Raw genomic sequence first — 17,727 nt, 5'->3', positions numbered from 1 at the left:
AAGTGCTGCCGTACCTGCTATCGCTGGCAAAGGCTGGGCTAGCCCATACCTCCATTAAGATTCATCTGGCGGCGATCTCCAGATATACCAGAACCACAGGACGGACGTCCCTGTGGTCCCATCGACTGGTAAAAGAGTTTATGAAAGGACTGTTCCGGTCGTTCCCGCTGGTGAAGGCCCCGACATGGGAACTTAACGTGGTGCTGACCAGGCTCATGGGGCCCCCATTCGAGCCGATGCACTCCGCACCGATGAAGTTTGTGTCGTGGAAGACTGCATTCCTGGTGGCCATTACCTCCGCACGACGAGTGGGAGAGATCCAGGCCCTATCCTGCAAAGCACCGTACTTGACTTTCCATGCCTCGAGGGTGGTGCTTAGGACGCACCCCTCTTTTATGCCCAAGGTGCCGTCGGACTTCCATCTTAACGAGCCCTTGATGTTACCTGTTTTCTTCCCGTCTCCTTCGTCACCGGCCGAGAGGACTTTGCACTCGCTGGATGTGGCTAGAGCGCTGAAGTTCTACGTGGACCGCACGAAGAGTTTCCGGAGGACATCGCAGCTGTTCGTGAACTTTGGACCTGTGAATCAAGGGAAGGCTCTCTCGAAGTCTTCTATTTCCAGATGGCTCTCCGGCTGCATCATGCACTGCCACCGGTTGGCTAACCGACCGCTGCCAGGCCGTCCGAGAGCCCATTTGACCAGAGCGATCGCTGCTACTACAGCGTTCTTATCTGGTGTGCCCCTGCTGGACATCTGCAGGGCTGCTACGTGGAGGTCGACGCACACCTTCACGAAATTCTACTGCGTCGATCGGGATTCCAGGGAGGAGTCCAGGGTCGGCCAAACAGTGCTGCGCAACCTGTTCGCTTAAGGTGAGCCTGGTGAGGGGGTAAGAGATGCTTAATGTTGAGTTTTTTGTATTGCTTAATGTTGAGCCTTTTGCCACCCCCCGTGGTTGTGCATGTGTGTACTGCTATTTATTCTTATATTCATGAGCATGTGAATCCATGCCAGACCCCATGCTGGAGAAGGAACAAGTTACTTACCTGTAACTGTTGTTCTCCAGCATGGGTCTGGCCTGGATTCACATGCAAACCCTCCCGCCTACCCCTCTGCGGCTCTTCACTTGGTCATACTGAATCTTCACGTGCTACCAAATCTGCAGATGGCTGCCAGAGGCGGGGCTTAGGTAGAGGGCAGTCATTGGCTGTGGTCAGTATGACGCAGAGATCAGTGATTGGTTACTACTACGAAAGACAGATCAGAAACGAAACTGATACTGATTTTTTCTTTACCGAGGATTCCCAGCCTGACGACAGGGAATATCCATGAGCATGTGAATCCATGCCAGACCCATGCTGGAGAACAACAGTTACAGGTAAGTAACTTGTTCCTTTTCCTACCTTTTAAGTGACTTTTCTATATGTGTTTGCAGAGTAAATGCATTACTGTACAACATGTTGAAAACCGCTTGAGTGCGCAATTAACGATAATATGATAACCTTGCCTTTTCCCTTTCCAATGTTGCCACAAATGTAACCGCAAACACAAAAGTGAAAGTGCCCTTTGAAGTGTATTATCTAGTATTCCTAAGTTTTCTACCATAAACATCTGAAGTATTTAAAGTGATTCTGGTGTAAATATAATAAATATATTTCTAATGGATTGTGTCCTCCCACGTATTCCTCATTTTATGATTCGTTATCGCCAGCTTCGCTGCTTCGGAAATTATTTATTTTTTTAAATTATTTTCCGCAGAGGGCGCTGTCCTCGAGGCGTTGATTGTCCCTCGATGGGCTTCATACCTTGTCGATGTCACTGATGGTATAAATGGCTCGAGCCGCGCCCGTTGGCTTCAGTTCCGTTTTTCCGATTGCTTCGCTCTCGAACGGCGCGCTTTGAAATTTTCTACTGAAAATGTCGTTGTCTTCTTCAACACCTTCAACACCCAAGACTTGGTTTAAAAAGTGCATCGACTGCGGATCGAAGATGTCGATCACAGATCCTCGCCGCATTTGTCTCTGGTGCCTTGGTTCTAATCATCGATCCGGCGACTGTGGCTCTTGTCAGTCTATGACGTAGAAGGTCCTTCGTGAGAGGAAAGGTAAACTGGCAGTGGGGAGGGAAGCTTCCAAGGCCTCCTCGAAGGCTTCGGCTAAAAAACATAAAAAATCGAGCGATTCGAAAGAATCGGATCGTCATAGACACTCTAACAGATCTCGATCTCGTAGTAGATCGAGGCGCTCTTCATCTTCCTCTTCTAAGAGAGTGAAAAGGAGACATAGATCTCCTTTGTCATCTTCCGATTCATCGACCAAAGTGGTCGGATTCCCCTAGAAAATGGGAGGAATTTCGAAAGAAGATGATGGAGATATTTGAGAATGTGGTCTCGAACCCCTCAAAGAAGCCTCAGAAGAGCCGTACCCCTGTAGCTCCATTGGACGACAAAGGGAAGTCGGGAACTACTGTGGTAAAACCCGGTAGTATGGAGGATACTCGGAAAAACTCAAGTCGACGCCAAGTCGTCGAAGACTCATCGAGAGTTGAGTACCTCTCCGATACCACATAAGAAACCAAAGTCGTCAAACTTCCACAACTTCGTAGACGCCATCGGAGCCGGCAGCTTCGACATCGAAGCCAAAAGCGTCTTCGATGCCTGTGTCGAAGCCTTCATCGGGGTCGTCGAAGATTCCTTCGACTAATTCGAAGAATCTTTCCATTCCTTCGACGAAAACTCAGGAGGAAGAGAGGAGATTTATTCCATTACCCAAACCAGACTATTTTAAGTCTATGTCTTCGATTTTTGAAGAATTTGGCTCTGAGGATGAGGAAATCTCTCCTTTTGGAGTTCAATATGGCACTAAACAAGTTCCGGAAGAATTTATAGACCCAGAATCTAAGATGCGAGACTCTGCATTCTGCTTGTGGCATTGACACGTCACCGGAATTAGTTTGCTAGACCTGACCCTGCAGAACATGCAGATTCAGGGTACAGGAGTCTGATTAATAGAGTGATAGAATATATGGGTTGGGGTAGAACCTCACCCACTTTTGAACAGGACGATATGACGAACTTAATTGTTTAGGGTCCTCAGAAGGATCCAGTTTTCCCCTTCCATAGGGCACTTCAGAGAACAGTGGAGAAGAACTGGGAAAATCCTGAAAATATTGCTGCTGTAATTTTCCCCAAAAATATAGACCAGCTAGTTCTGATCCTGAATATTTAAACAGACATCCCACTCCAGAGAGTCTGGTTATTCAAGCAGCAACTACTTCAAGACAGACTGCATATCCTACTATCCCTCCGGATAGAGAGGATAAACCCCGTAAAGTTTTTACTTCAGGTAGTATGGCTCTTAAGTCAAGCAATGTCACCTGTCAATGTACCCTGGCCAGGTTTACCCATACCCTGTGGGACTGCATTTCAGAAGCGGCTGATCATATTCCGGAAGGCGAGGAAAGGGAAGGCTTCCTGAATATTGTCAAAGACGGGAAGGAGGCAATGGGGGAATGCCTCCAGTCTGGACTGGATACTGCTGATAGTATCTGCATATCCATGGCTGCAAGCACTGTATTACACAGATTTGCATGGTTGAGGAAGTCGGGGTTTGCACCAGATGTGCAGGCCAGACTTCTCAACATGCCTTTTGATGGCTCGAGGCTGTTTGATAGTAAGGCTGATGAAAGCCTAGAAAAACTTCAGACCTCAAAAGCAGCAGCAAAATTTCTTAGCGCCTCCATGCGTCAGCCTTAGAAAGCCTATTCCGGCTCATCTTCCTGGAGGGGTTGTTCTTTTCTGTACTACTCCTCTTTTAGTAAAGGAAGAGGACAGGCTTTTCAAAGCGGCAAAAGAAATGTCCCTCGTGGTGGACGAGGAAGAGGTGCGAAACCAGCCTCAGGATCGGCCCTCAGCCGCTCCTGCAGCAGCCTCCAAATCACTCTGAGACCTTGTTACACAAAACCCCAGTGGGAGGCAGGATCTCTCAGCATCTGAAGGAATGGCGGGGCATTACCTCAGATGCTTGGGCACTGGAAACAGTAGCTCAAGGTTACTGTCTCCTCTTCCTAAAAAGGCCTCAGAACCATCCACTGGGAACCAACTCTGTCAAAATTCCAGATCCGCTCCTGTTGCAGGAAATTTTAACCCTGCTGGAGAAAGGTGCTATAGAACAAGTACCTGTAGCGGAGAGGAACAAGGGTTGGTACTCCCCATACTTTCTCATCCCAAAAAAGGACGGAGGATTGAGACCCATCTTGGATTTAAGAAACTTGAACAAGTTCCTCAGGAAGGACAAGTTCAAGATGGTTACCCTTTCTCAGATCCTTCAGGCTCTCCAACTCCAAGACTGGTTGGTATCATTGGACCTTCAGGATGCTTACTTTCATGTGCCAATCCAGCTCAAGCACAGAAAGTACCTGAGGTTTGCGATTGGCAATTCTCACCATCTGTTTCGAGTTCTGGCATTCGGATTAACCTCCGCCCGAGGGTTTTCACCAAATTAATGGTGGTGGTGGTGGCAGCGAGTCTCAGGAGAGGGGGGATTCATGTCTACCCCTACCTGGACGATTGGTTGATCAGAGCATGTTCTCCCGAACAAGCTCAGGAACATCTTTCAATCACCTGCCACTTCCTTCACAAATTGGGCTTCTCCCTCAATTTCAAGAAGTCCCACATGGTACCATCCCAAAAGCTCCAGTTTATCGGAGCAGTCTTGGATACTTCCTCGGGAAAAGCCTCGCCTCCCGAGGTGAGAGCTCTCCACATTCTGCATGGTAACAAAGTTCCAGAATGCCCAGCATCTACCGGCCTTCGGTTTTCTGAGGTTGCTCGGCCTCATGGCATCCTGCATTTTCCTAGTACCAGAGGCCAGATTGAGAATGAGATACCTTCAATGGGCACTCAGAACTCAGTGGTCCCAGTTCTCAGGGAATATGTCGGATCTTCTGCAAGTCCCGAGCCAGTTGCTCAGGATCTACTATGGTGGGCTTGCAACAACAACATCCTCAAAGGAGAATCATTTTGGCAACCATGGCCGGAGATAACAGTAGTAACGGACGCCTCGCTCACGGGGTGGGGGGAGCACACACCAGCGATCTGACAATTAGCAGTCGTTCTCCATCGGAGTCCAAACTACACATCAGCCTATTGGAGCTGAGGGCAATCAGACTAGCGCTGAAGGCCTTCCTGCCTTCTGTACAGGGAAAGAATGTCCTGATAATGACGGACAACACAGTGGCCATGTACTACCTCAACAAGAGAGGAGTAGGGTCACTACAACTGTGCAGAGAGGCAATGCAGCTCTGGTTCTGGGCAATACGAGAAGGAATCTTTCTATCGGCAGTTCACCTAGCCGGAGAGCAGAACACGGCGGCAGACGCTCTGAGCAGGCAGAGCACCGTCTCCCACGAGTGGAAGCTAGCTCAGGAAGTCCTTCTGGAGATCTTTGCCCTTTGGGGAACCCCTCAAGTGAATCTGTTTGCTACCGCGATCAACCGGAAGTGCAAACGGTACTGCTCAAGGGAATTTCCTCCGAGAGGAGCTCTAGGAGACACGTTCGTAGTGGAGTGGAAGTTCCCACTTCTGTATGCGTTTCCTCCAGTCCCCGTGATTCCTCAAGTAATCAGGCGGTTGAGAAAGTTCAGGAAAACCATGATCCTAATTTCCTTGGATTGGGCCAGGAGGACGTGGTACCTGGACCTTCTGGACATGTCCATCTGCCCTTCAATACGTCTTCCGCAAAGAGAGGATCTTCTCTCGCAAGAGGAAGGTCGGGTTCTCCATCCAGAGGTCAAGACACTCAATCTTCACGCATGGTTTCTGAGAGGTTGAGATACAAGGATTGGGATCTTCCGGATAACGTTATGGAGATTTTGCTTTCGGCCAGAAGGCCAGCAATGAAATCTTTGTACTGGTGTTGTTGGAACAAGTTCAGTAACTGGTGCGAGGATAAGGATGTGGACCCTTTTCAATGTGGCACCCCAATGGTGCTTTCTTTCCTATTACATCTAGCCAATCTGGGGCTCTAGATTGGAACAATTAAAGGATATCTTGCTGCGCTGTCCATTTTCAAGCGCTCCTCGGAAGAGGTTTCCTACTTCAAAATTCCATTACTCATTCAATTCCTGAAAGGGCTTACGAAAGTATACCCTCAAGTACCTTTTCATGTCCCAACTTGGGATTTAAATCTAGTACTTAAGTTTCTAACTTGTATACCTTTTGAGCCTCTGCACTCTTGTCCTTTGAGGCTTCTAACATTAAAAACTGTCCTTCCTGTGGCCTTATCAGCCCGCAGGGTTAGTGAACTACAGGCTCTCTCATGTAAACCTCCATATACTACCTTTTACAAGGACAAGGTAGTTCTTAAAGTTAAACCTTCCTTTTTACCAAAAGTAGTTTCTGACTTCCATTTGTCACAAAAAAATCATATTACCAACATTCTATCCTCCTCCTCATTTGGGCAAAGAGGAGAGACTACATAGACTGGACCCCAAAAGAGCTCTGTTTTTACATTTCAAGAATGTCAAAATTACGTCAAGATGACCAACTCTTTCTAGGTTGTACAGGTCATAAATTGGGATTAGCGGTGACAAAACAAACCATATCCCGCTGGATCATTCTGGCCATAATTGAATGCTACAGATTGGCGGGAAAGGACCACCCAGATGGGCTGCAAGCCCATTCCACTAGGGGGATGGCTACTTCTGCGGCTCTGAAGAGGGGAGTTCCTGCACCGGATATTTGTTCAGCTGCAACATGGAAATCGATGAATACTTTCATCAAGCATTATTGCTTAGATGCTGCCTCCTCCAATGAGGGGTTATTTGCCAAGGCGGTACTTCATTCCGGCCATGAAAACAAGATCTAGTACTCCCACCTCCAAAATTGCCACTTCTATGGGAGTCTATCATAAGGTGAGGAATACGTGGGAGGACACAATCCATTCGAAGAACAAGTTACTTACCAACTGTAACGTTCTTTCGACTGGATGTTCTGCCCATGTATTCATCATTGCCCCTCCCAACCTACCCCGCAGTACAGTTTGCATTTTCTTACACTTTCCTCTCACGAAGAGTGCATCAGTCATGAGGCACACCTGGGTGTTTGTTCCTCCAATGTTTCATCGAAAAAACAGAACTGAAGCCAACGGGCGCGGCTCGAGCCATTTATACCATCAGTGGCGTCGACAAGGTACGGAGCCCGTCGAGGGACAATCGACGCCACGACCTCGAGCACAACGCCCTCTGCTGAAAAAAATAAAATAAAATTTTCCGAACCAGCAAAGCTGGCAATAACGAATAATCATAAGATGAGGAATACGTGGGAGGAATATCCAGTCGAAAGAATGTTACAGTTGGTAAGTAACTTGTTCATCTTTTATATAACTATATGTGTAATTTGTTCTTTGTTGTACCCGTCTAAGATTCAGAATACTTGCCTACAGCTCACATCTTCCTCTTAAGATATGCTTGACTGCTCTGCCACACTACCAAGCTCCTGAGCTAGTACAGACTGTTACTAAGAGTTGGGGGATCTTCAAACCACTGGGATAGCTTACTAAAGTCTTACTGTCAGCTGGACTTTCGGAAAACTTCCCTAAGAGGAGGTTCCAGTGTCGCCTTGTTTGTATCTATGATGAACCCCAGGAACACCAAGCGTCTGCTCAGAATGAGGCTCGATTTCTCCTGGTTTACTAGGAATTCTAGGGAAGTAAGCAATACTCTGGCTTCTTGTACCTGCTGTAATGGAGATAGTTGTCCTGTGCTAGGAACAGAATGTCATCCAGGTACACAATCATTCTCACGCTCTTCTCCCAGAGTGCTGCCGCAACCGGCCTCATCAGTTTTCTTAAATCCCACAGAGCTGAAGATAGCCCGAAGGGGAAGCCTCTGAATTGCCATGCTTGGCCCTTGCAAAGAAAACATACCAGCACTGTGAGGTGTGCATCTTTGAGATCTAATCTCGCCAGCCTTTGTCCATTTCTGAGAATGCCCAGGAGGAGATGTATCCCTTCATCTTGAAGTGCTGGCATACCAACTAATTGTTGAGGGCCTTTAAGGTTTACAACCGGTCTTACCTTGTGTACCAAGAACATATTGCTGTAGAATTTCATTTCGGCTCCTTTCAATCTGAGCTGCTCTAGTAACTGCGCTTCAGTGCCGGAGGATTGCACTGTTTGCGGCAGCTGCGCTTGCTGTGGATAACCCACAAAATCCAGCCTGAAACCCGCTATTGTCTGTAAAACACAAGCATCGATTGATCATTTGTGCAAGTTTTCGTTACATTGGCCCATCCTCCCCCCAACTGGTGGGTACCCATGTCATTCTCACCGCTCCTGCATCTTGATGGTGGTAGAAGCCTCTACCTCTGCGACCTCAGGACCTGTACCACGGGAAGGGAAGAAATATGTCTTGCTGCCTTGTCTCCCAATATTGGGCTCTGGGCCCTTGAGGTCTTCTTGTCCCTTGAAAATGACTGGACGCTCTACCTCGGTAGCTACCTGTCCCGGCAAAAACCTGATGAGGGAATATCTTCCCTGTAGACGATTGCGCTCTGTCTAGTGCTGTGAATGTGCCCACAAACGTGTTCATCTCCTTTGCAAGCATCTCCCCAAATAGGAGTCCATGGGCTGTGTCTCCTGTTTCATATGAAGCTAGGTCACCTGACTTGTGTATCTTCAGCAACACACTTCTCTCCGCTGATATGGCACAATTCGCATTACCCAACATGCAGACTGCTCTCTGTGCCCAATTGGCAAGGATCTGTGCGACTGTGTGATAGGCTACCCTGCATCCTTCACTATTTCAGCGAAGTCCATTATCTTTGCAATTGGACCTGCTAGATCCAGGAGCTTGTCCTGACACCCCTCCCGTGTTCTGTCCATGCCTTTGTAGGCATCCTTGGAAGATTTTGTAAGAAAGCTGAGCATTCTGTTTCCAGCTCCGGTGTCTCTGCTACCTTTCCCAGCCGCTGGGGTCTAGGGCACTCTGCCTTCATGTATAGGTCACTTCGTTGTCTTGGGGTGGGGAAACCACTCGGATGACCTAGAGTGTTTAATGGTCTCTGAATCGAACATGTCAGATATCTCCTCCTCTGGGTCGTCTTGTTGTCTGTGCCTCTTGGAGGGTCTTTGCTCTGTAGATTGACTACACCCGGGCTCTGAGGCCTCTGTCCTTATATTTTTCACCCCTCTGGCAGTCGGTAAGAGGCTGGGTTTCGCAAAATTTAGCATAAAGGCTTCTTTTAGCTTTTCAAATGCATCGGCTGCCTCCAGGTGTTTCCCCTCTCTTCCCCATATCATGGCCCGGGGGAGTAGAAGAGGTCTTCCTCTTCCGAGGTGTTTGACTCCCCTCTTGTTCAACCCTTTGCGTGTACGTGCGCAATGGTAATTCTCCTGGACCTGTCTCTACCATCTCATTGCCTGATGCGTGCCTGGCCCCTATTTACAATGAGAGCTTCTAGAGACTCTAATCTGTCTTGGAGTGGTTTGACTCCTTGCGCGACAGCCTTTACCAGGGAATCCCCCAGGACCCTCTTGAAGCTGGGGGTCGGGTCTGCGTCTTTTTCAATTTACTCCTCTGTTCCTTCCTGAGCATGATACTCAATCTCACCATCATCCAGGCTCTCTCCTTCTTGGCTGCCCTCGCGCCAGGATTCAGCCATTTCTGAACCAGGCACTGTGTCCTATTTATTAGACACTGGACTGCAGCAGCACGATGTGTAATGTCTAATTTATATACATTTGTTTTTATTATTTTTTTAATCTTTATTTAAAAAAAATCTTTTCATGTATCTCCAATGTCCTGCTCTGTATAACCCTCTGGACTTATACAGCGTGGTCCGCGCAGCAGTACAGGTAAAAATGAGGCCAATGCGTCGCGATTGAAACTCATGTCTGACAGGCGAGAAGAGCCAAAGGAAAGGTCCTTTACTCTTGCATCGTCGTTCTGACGCGCTTCAGCACACCGAATTCTTCTGTGCCTCTGCTGGGAGTGTAAATCCTACCAGCAATGGAAATGCTATGCTATAAGGACGCATGCCGCCATCTAAGCATGGATGGTGTTGCCTACAGACTCGGCTCGCGTTCTCTACTATGCGCGCTGCTTCTCGCAGCGCTTGCACTATGCTGCAGATGTAATTGCCCAGCACTCCCTTGTTTGCTGTGTTCTTCAGAGGGCCCAGTCCGAAACAGGTCCACGTTAAATGCTAAATGGTCAACTAAGCGTGTATCCATCTAAGCGCATATATAGTACGTACACATCAGTGCTAAATATAATCCAAATCAACATTAAATCCATGAAATAATGCAGAGCCAATAAGAAAAAACACACTTTTCTGCTCAAGGCAGCAAAAAAGAAGAGTAGGGGCCCTGCGAGTACATGACATAAAGATGGCAGTGGGGTCCAGATTGTATAGACTTGCAGGAAGGAAACTTCTCGGGCATGAAGAGACTCATGGGAGATGAAGTTTCCTGGGATACTTTCGAGTTTGTTAGAAAAAAAATTTTTGGGAGATTTGTTTTGACCAAATGTATTGTTTGTAATTAAAAATTTTAAAAGATTTAAAGCCACCATCCAGCAGAAGTTAAAGCATAATGCTTGCCTCTGGTCTTGACATAGAATTGAATACTATTTCAGGACAAGATCAGTTTTGAACATGGACCACAGCACCATGCTTCTCAAAAGTTTTGAATTTACCTTGGTTGACATTTTCTACTTCAATTCATAAACCTTCAAAACTGAAAGAATGCCCTTCACCTCAAATGCAGATCTTTTTTTTTGTGGACCACTTTCTATGTGAACATTGATGGATTCATTCAGGATTTACCATTTAGACCAACGTTTGTATTGGTAAAGTTGTGTCATTTACATACTAATGAAATGGTAAGGAGATAAACACATCCATGTTGTGAACTTCCTCAACAACTATGTACACAGACTTTAACTGCCAAATCAAATTTCTGGACCTTAAGCTGTACATTAGACAACGTGTAGCATACCACACCCTTCTCAAAACTGCTGCTAACTTAGTCTTGCATGCAAAAAAGCTATTTCCCAAAATGCTGTTCAAAACCTATTGAGAATTATTGTGACTTAAGGGCGACTGTAATGATGAATTCAAAAAAGCATGCATCATTTATCACTGAATAGATTCTAACAAAGCAGCTACAAAAAAGGCAGACATAAAAAAGGGCAACTCCTTAGCATGCATCAGACAAATGAGAACCTACGAAAATGACAAACCAATTTTATATATTATACAATAGAACTTGGACAAGAGACTCAACCAGGTTCTGTAAACCAAAATCTATCAACAATCTTGTAACTTCAAGCTTTTTGACACGGTTAAAAGTAAAAGAACTGACCTGGTTAAACTAAAGCTGAAGGAGCTTTTCAAGTGTGGTCAACGTGACAATTGCACTCTCAAATTCATTAACATAAGCACATTACGTGTGAGTGTGTATCAAAAATTGTATGGAAAAATCTGAACAAGTATTTGTAGGTTTCTTGTCTCTTTCTATCCTTGCTTTTTCCTGCCTTTTCTCTCTGATATACCCCAGTATAGGGATCTCTCCTGAAGATGCTGTGTTTAGGCAGGGAATCGCAAGTTGTGATCTTGGCTTTAGTGCATCCTTGGAAAAATATGTAAAACATTTAAAAAGTGGACTATGCATATAAAGGAACTGAAATCCATTAGGAGATGACATCTTCACTTTTTTTAATTGACATACAACACATCTAATATTATGCCTCCTGTTGATTTATTCTCTGGATAAAACATGGTGCTTTTGTTGACTCAAAACATGACGTAAATACAGTTCAAATCTCTTGTCATTACCTGAATTCAGTTTATTTTTAAAAAAAATATACAGTCTGTTTTGGGTATTAGCCTTATTGTGGTAGAGGGTAATGCCCACGTTGCAGGTTGGCATTAAAGATTTTTTTAAATCCTGCATTAATAATTCAAAAGTGAGTGAATAAAGAAATTGCAATCCAGTTGACTTGTAACCAGATTAAACCAATATAGAGCATTATGGTACTGTAGTCATTGTTGTTTACCTGAATTTAGCAAAGTACGACTTAATACTGTTAAGTACAATTAAACATGCATGGTTCACTTATTTCTTGCTGGTTTGTTGGTGGACTTTTAGAGAGTAATAAAGCAGATCCTAAAACATTTTAAAATGTACATTTAACTGATTCAGTTAGAATGTTATCAAACAGGCATTATTTAAGTGTTCTTCCCAGCGTTCTTTTTTGTGACCGTACAGTACCATTTGACGATATTTCAGAAGTCTGTCTTTACTTCAGATAATTCTGTCAATTATTATCCAGTTTTCATATGATGGGTCTTTTCAAAAATTGGTAGTGTTTATAATTTAGGGCCTCATTACACGGTAGGCGGTAAGGGTTTACCGGTACCGGTAAGGGCACCGAGACCGGTAAACCCTTACCGCCTTACTATGCGGTCCCTTTGCGGGACCCGACCTTAACGACTGATGTAGACCAGCCGTTAAAGTTGGGACCCGCAAAGGGACCTTGTTGCTAATTACGGTACTGCAATTTGCGGTACCGTAATTAGCTCCTTCCCCATTCCCATTAAGCCCTATGGGGCAAAAATGGGAATGGGGAAGGGCCATGGAGAAAGGGGAAATTACTGCCCCGCCAACCTTGGAATGGGGTGGTAATTCCCCTTTTCTCCATGGTGGTACCGGTATGGTACCGGCGGCAACCATGGTGCTAATAGCACCATGGTTTACCGCCTACAGTGTAATGAGGCCCTCAGTCTTTCTGGTTGATCGATATATAATGCTGAAATGCTTTTCGCAATGAGTAAATGAGTCCTATGAGGAGAGGAATACTGCAATGTCATGGATGCGTATTCTCTTTGGTAGCTTTAAATACTTTTTCCATGCATGTTTTCGTTATTGCCATTTGATCCCTAAAGTGCACTATGGACACATACATATTTCCTGACAGTGTGTTCTTTTTTTTCCAATTGAACTCTTATGTCTTAATTTCAGATTAAGGTTTTAAAAATCTATATATCTTGTCCCTTGTCCCCTCAACTTCTTCCCACTCCCCTGGTCCATGTGACCCCCAAGCAAATCTACAATTTTATAGCGAGCATTGGATGCCACAAGGCGTGGCAAGTTAATTCTCAACTATACTTCGGGTTTCTTGAATTGAATGCAATTTGCTTTATATTTTCCCTCCACAAATTGCAATGAAATATATTTTCTGAAACAAAAATATATTCTTTGCACAGGTGAAGATTCATGCTGGGCCCAAGTTTGCCTCCTACTTAACCTTTAGTCCGTCAGAGGTGAAGTCTCTTCGTACTGAGTATGGAGACCTGGAATGCTGCATTGAAGTTGTGGATAGTGTACAGGATGCCATTGAGCACATTCACAAATATGGTAGCTCTCACACGGATGTCATTATCACAGAAAATGGTGAGTAAATAACATTTTCCTCTATGGTATTTTTTTACATGTCCTTTCATTACATGATCTACATATTTGGTAACACTTAAATCTGTCTTGTCTCACCTATTGCTGGCTTGCCTTACATATTTTACTCTATGGACCATTTACTAATCGGCTGATATCAAGGTGACTAAACTGCTGTATAATTCAGCCATTTTGGATTTCTGCAGTAATATGCCTACTATTAGCAACATTTAAGTAATATGCAGGTTATCTTTCATTCCCGACCTTAAAACTCCCCTTTTGATAAATCTATTAATTTGTCTTCCAGAATAACATACACCTTTTAGGTAACATTGAAACATGTCCGTTTGACAACATGCTGTTAATTAATAGCTCTTCTGTGTGAAAGCTACTGGGATATGTCCAGCTAATTGTTAAAATAAACTAATGACTTCTAATAACTGTAGCCAAATTTAATTTCATAAAACACTTTTACCTTAGCCTCCAAAACGTTACCTTTATTGTGCAACTCTACTGTTCTCTGTTTCTAAACTTTGAAAGAATTGTTACATCACTGAGATTTGAACCTGAAGGTTTTACACTGTCTTCCCTGCTGTATTCTGCACTTGAGAAGAAATGAACATTTTAGGTTTCTATAAAGCTTTGTATTAGTGTTGGTTGTTACTTTATTTAAGCAATTAAAGATATTCATTTATGTAAATCCAAAGCACATAATCCCCTTAGATCCCTGAAGAGTGACCTTAATATCTTTAAGAGCTTGAGACAAAGTTAGACTTCTAAAGAGGTGGGAGATGGGGAGACGTTTAGGACTTGGCCTAAATGATCTTGATGATGTAATGGTTGCACTCATTTTATATCACACTAGGTAGGGTATTTGCTTTAACAAAGTCAAATTGTTCTTAACTGGCTTATTTTTTATTTACTTGAGCTTTTATATAGGATTAATACGCAGTGATGGGCAGCATCAGGGCATTTATAAATAATCTGTGGCCAGTAAAAAGGTGCAGATACAAATTAAGTGTCTGCCCTTGGATTTAGTGAAAGTTGTTTTGAAATGTTCACCCAGTGCAGGTATGTATCTGGGATGTGCTAGCCAGTATTTGCTGCCCTTTACACATTGGTGTTATTTCCACCAAACATGGTTTGTGACCCAAATGACAAAGACAAATGGGGCTGAGACCCTTTGGGCTGGCCTCCACCATCCGCTGTATACCGGCCAACAAGTGGTATATGGGTGGCCACCCCCTCACTCCTGTCCCTAGCTTTGTGTGTCAAATTGCTTATAATGCCCAAGACCAGATGTAGAAGAACAAAATACTTACCACTTGGGAATGTTCTTTCTGATGGATGTTTCTTCCACAGTTTTCTCATCTTCGATAGTCTCTCTCCAGCGCCACCTGACATCAGAAATGTTTTCTTTTCATTCTGGTTCGTGTCCTCCCACGGATTCCTCGTCTTTGGTATATCCAATATCTTGCTTGCCGCTTTGGAAACTTTTCAACAGCATGATTGTGTTAGGCCTTGACGAAGAGGAAGGGGAAACTACCCCTAGGTAGGCCTTTGTCTAAATCGCCTTTGACTAACCCATCAACAAAGAAGTCGCCAGAGAAACGCTTGATAGATATTTCACCTCAGAAAGCTATAACGCGCTCTAAGCATTCTAAGCGCTCAAGATCGAGGAGTTTCTCGACACTCGTCCTCGTAAAATCTATGAAGCAGCGTCATCACTCCCATTCAACTTCGTACGACTCATCTGACAGGAAGAGGGTATGTTTTCCTAGCAAATCGGTGCCTAAAGTTGATTGGGAGGGATTTTCCCTCCAGATGCTAGAGGTGTTCATGAAGGCAGCTCCACCCGCCCCATCCAAAGAACCGAAGACGTCTGACCCCATCGCACCTCGTGAGGCAGACAGGGCATCATTAAAAACTTTAACTCACGCACCGAAGACCCCTGGCAGTATGTCCATGAAGCTTCCTCGAGAAGCGTCAAAAGATTCTACGACTTGAGACAAATCAGAGTCGCTGCCTTCCTCCTCTTCTCTGCTCCGTTGTGGGAGTCTGCATCGAACCCTTTGACGTCTTCGACAGAATCTTCAAAGGATTTTAAACCCTTATCCAAAAAAGACTTTCAGGTCTATGGGCTGTATTTTCCAGCAGGAGAGGGAAGAAGAGGGGAGTCCTCTGTTTGAGCTGGAGTTTGGAACTCCAAACGTTTCAGCAGAATTCATTTCTGGAGTCAAGGTTGCAGGACCTAGTGGATTCCTTGAAAGATGCCAGTGGTGTGGATACCTTGCCAGAAGTTGGGTTTGCCATACTCTATTCAGCTGAACATACCAATGCCTCATACGGATCGGTCATGAGCAAGGTGACAGAGTATTTGGGCTGGGGTAGGCCTGTCACAGAATGAGAGATGATTTTAGGGACCTCCAAGATAAAGGTCCTCCAAAGGATCCTGTACTACAGTTTCATACGGCTTTGAAAACGGGATCATAGAAAATTGAAAAAGCTGCACACTACACTGGCAGAAAATAAGGAGTTTACAAAAAAGTACAGGCCTTCGGCTATAGACAGAAAATCACACTTTTGGCTTTTGATGCGGCTGGTCTTTCTGCGACAGTTTTCCACTTTTGATTGCTTCTGTCTTTCTGCTTAGTTCCTTAAACTCTGTCGGGTCTTTCTGAGTGTGGTGGTTAAAAAGCCAAAGAACCACCAAAAATATCGAACAAACAAAACTCAATCACATAGAGCTGCGCCAGTTTAGATTTTTTCAGGTTTATTATAGAGAAAAAACAATTGCCCAATCATATGACTTTTTGTTTTTTCTATATAATAAACCCGAAAAAATCTAAACTTGCGCAGCTCTATGTGATTGAGTTTTGTTTGTTCGGCTATTGACCCAGACATTTTGTCTAGGAATCCCACTCCGGAAAGTCTAGTTCTAGCGGCCATGTCCATCTCCAAGAAGGCTGCCTATCCGACAATCCCTCCCGATAGGGACGACAAAAGATTTGACACCTTGGAGAAGAGGGTATTTTCGACACGTAGCATGTCTCTTAAAGCCATTAATGGAACAAGCGCCCTGGTTAAGTATTCTTTTATTCGAAGGGAGGTTATAGCAATGGCCGCGGAACACATTCCTAAGGGAGAAGAGAGGGAAGGCTTCCTAAACATCTTTCCGGATGGCAAGGATGCAATATGCCAGCCTCTGCGGTCAGGTCTGGACCTTTCTGATGGTGTTAGTTGCGCTATGGCAGGAAGTGCTGTTACCAGGAAATGTGCGTGGCTGCGCATGTCTGGGTTTGCCCCAGATGTCATTCGAGGCTGCTGGATATGCCTTTTGATGGCTCACAGCTATTCGGCTCTAAGGCTGACGAGAGCTTGGAAAAGCGACAGGCTTCCAAGTCAGCTGCTAAGTCGCTGGTTAAAGGGATTCGCAAGGCTGGACTGGAAAGCAAAAGTGGTCCTGGAAAACTTTCAAAGTGGCCCAATATTTTGCTGAAGAAGCGATCACAGAGAGTGAGCTCCACCCTTCTACTAGGAGATTGGGAGTTTTCCCAAGACAGTTTTGCATACAATTAGTTAAAAGGAGTGCATTTAAAGCATTTTTAATTATATGGGGATGTTTCAAATGAGCTCTCAAAATATACATCTTTAATCCTAGTGGGACCAACCAGTGCCATGTTCGCCAGGATAACAGAAAGAAAGCAGGGATTACAACATATGTTTTTACTCTCAAGTAACATAAATCGGTGAAAATATTGGAAGCGTAAAACAGCTCATAATAAACATCCCTTTTAACAGCATCTCGGGAGGCCAAAATATCAATATTGGCATCACTGCCTAGTGAATAAAAGCCTCTCTTGCACTTCAGCTATGATCATGAAGGCGTCCAACTGAGATATTGTAAGGAATTACATTTAACGTTTGATGCTTTTTATTATTAAATAACATACACTGATGAAAACTGTAGGGTAGTACAGCAACTAATAATAAATAATATATCTTAAATAATTAACCCTTGTAACAAGTTCCCTTTTGGAGGGCAGCATATCAATTAAGGCATCTTGAACACTTCCAACTGAGATATAGTACATGTAGCATATGAGGCTTTCAGTATTAAATAATGCAAATTTCTAAAAATTGTCTGTGACAAACTGGATTCGCCCAGCAGAAGTGCAAGAATGAACAGAGAACCAAACAACGTCTGATTTCCAAAACCAGGCAACCAACCTGTTTTTTGGATAATATTACTGTGATTGAGGGCAGAATTATATT

General features: G+C 44.5%; 1 protein-coding gene across 2 annotated transcripts in view; it reads left to right on the top strand.

The window, feature by feature from the left end:
* The window catches only part of ALDH18A1 (aldehyde dehydrogenase 18 family member A1), a 1,219,662-nt gene that overhangs the window by 1,108,380 nt on the left and 93,555 nt on the right, over positions 1–17,727 (top strand). For both annotated transcript variants that reach the window (XM_069611512.1, XM_069611511.1), the window contains exon 16: positions 13,269–13,455. In XM_069611512.1, coding sequence (XP_069467613.1) covers positions 13,269–13,455 — 187 coding nt within the window. The remainder of the gene's footprint in view (positions 1–13,268; positions 13,456–17,727) is intronic.

Source organism: Ambystoma mexicanum, chromosome 8 (assembly GCF_040938575.1).
Source record: "Ambystoma mexicanum isolate Mex_15411 chromosome 8, UKY_AmexF1_1, whole genome shotgun sequence".
In the NCBI taxonomy this organism is placed as follows: Eukaryota; Metazoa; Chordata; class Amphibia; order Caudata; family Ambystomatidae; genus Ambystoma; species Ambystoma mexicanum.
The sequence above is the reverse complement of the archived record's forward strand: the minus strand, read 5'-3'. Positions and strand labels throughout refer to the sequence as shown.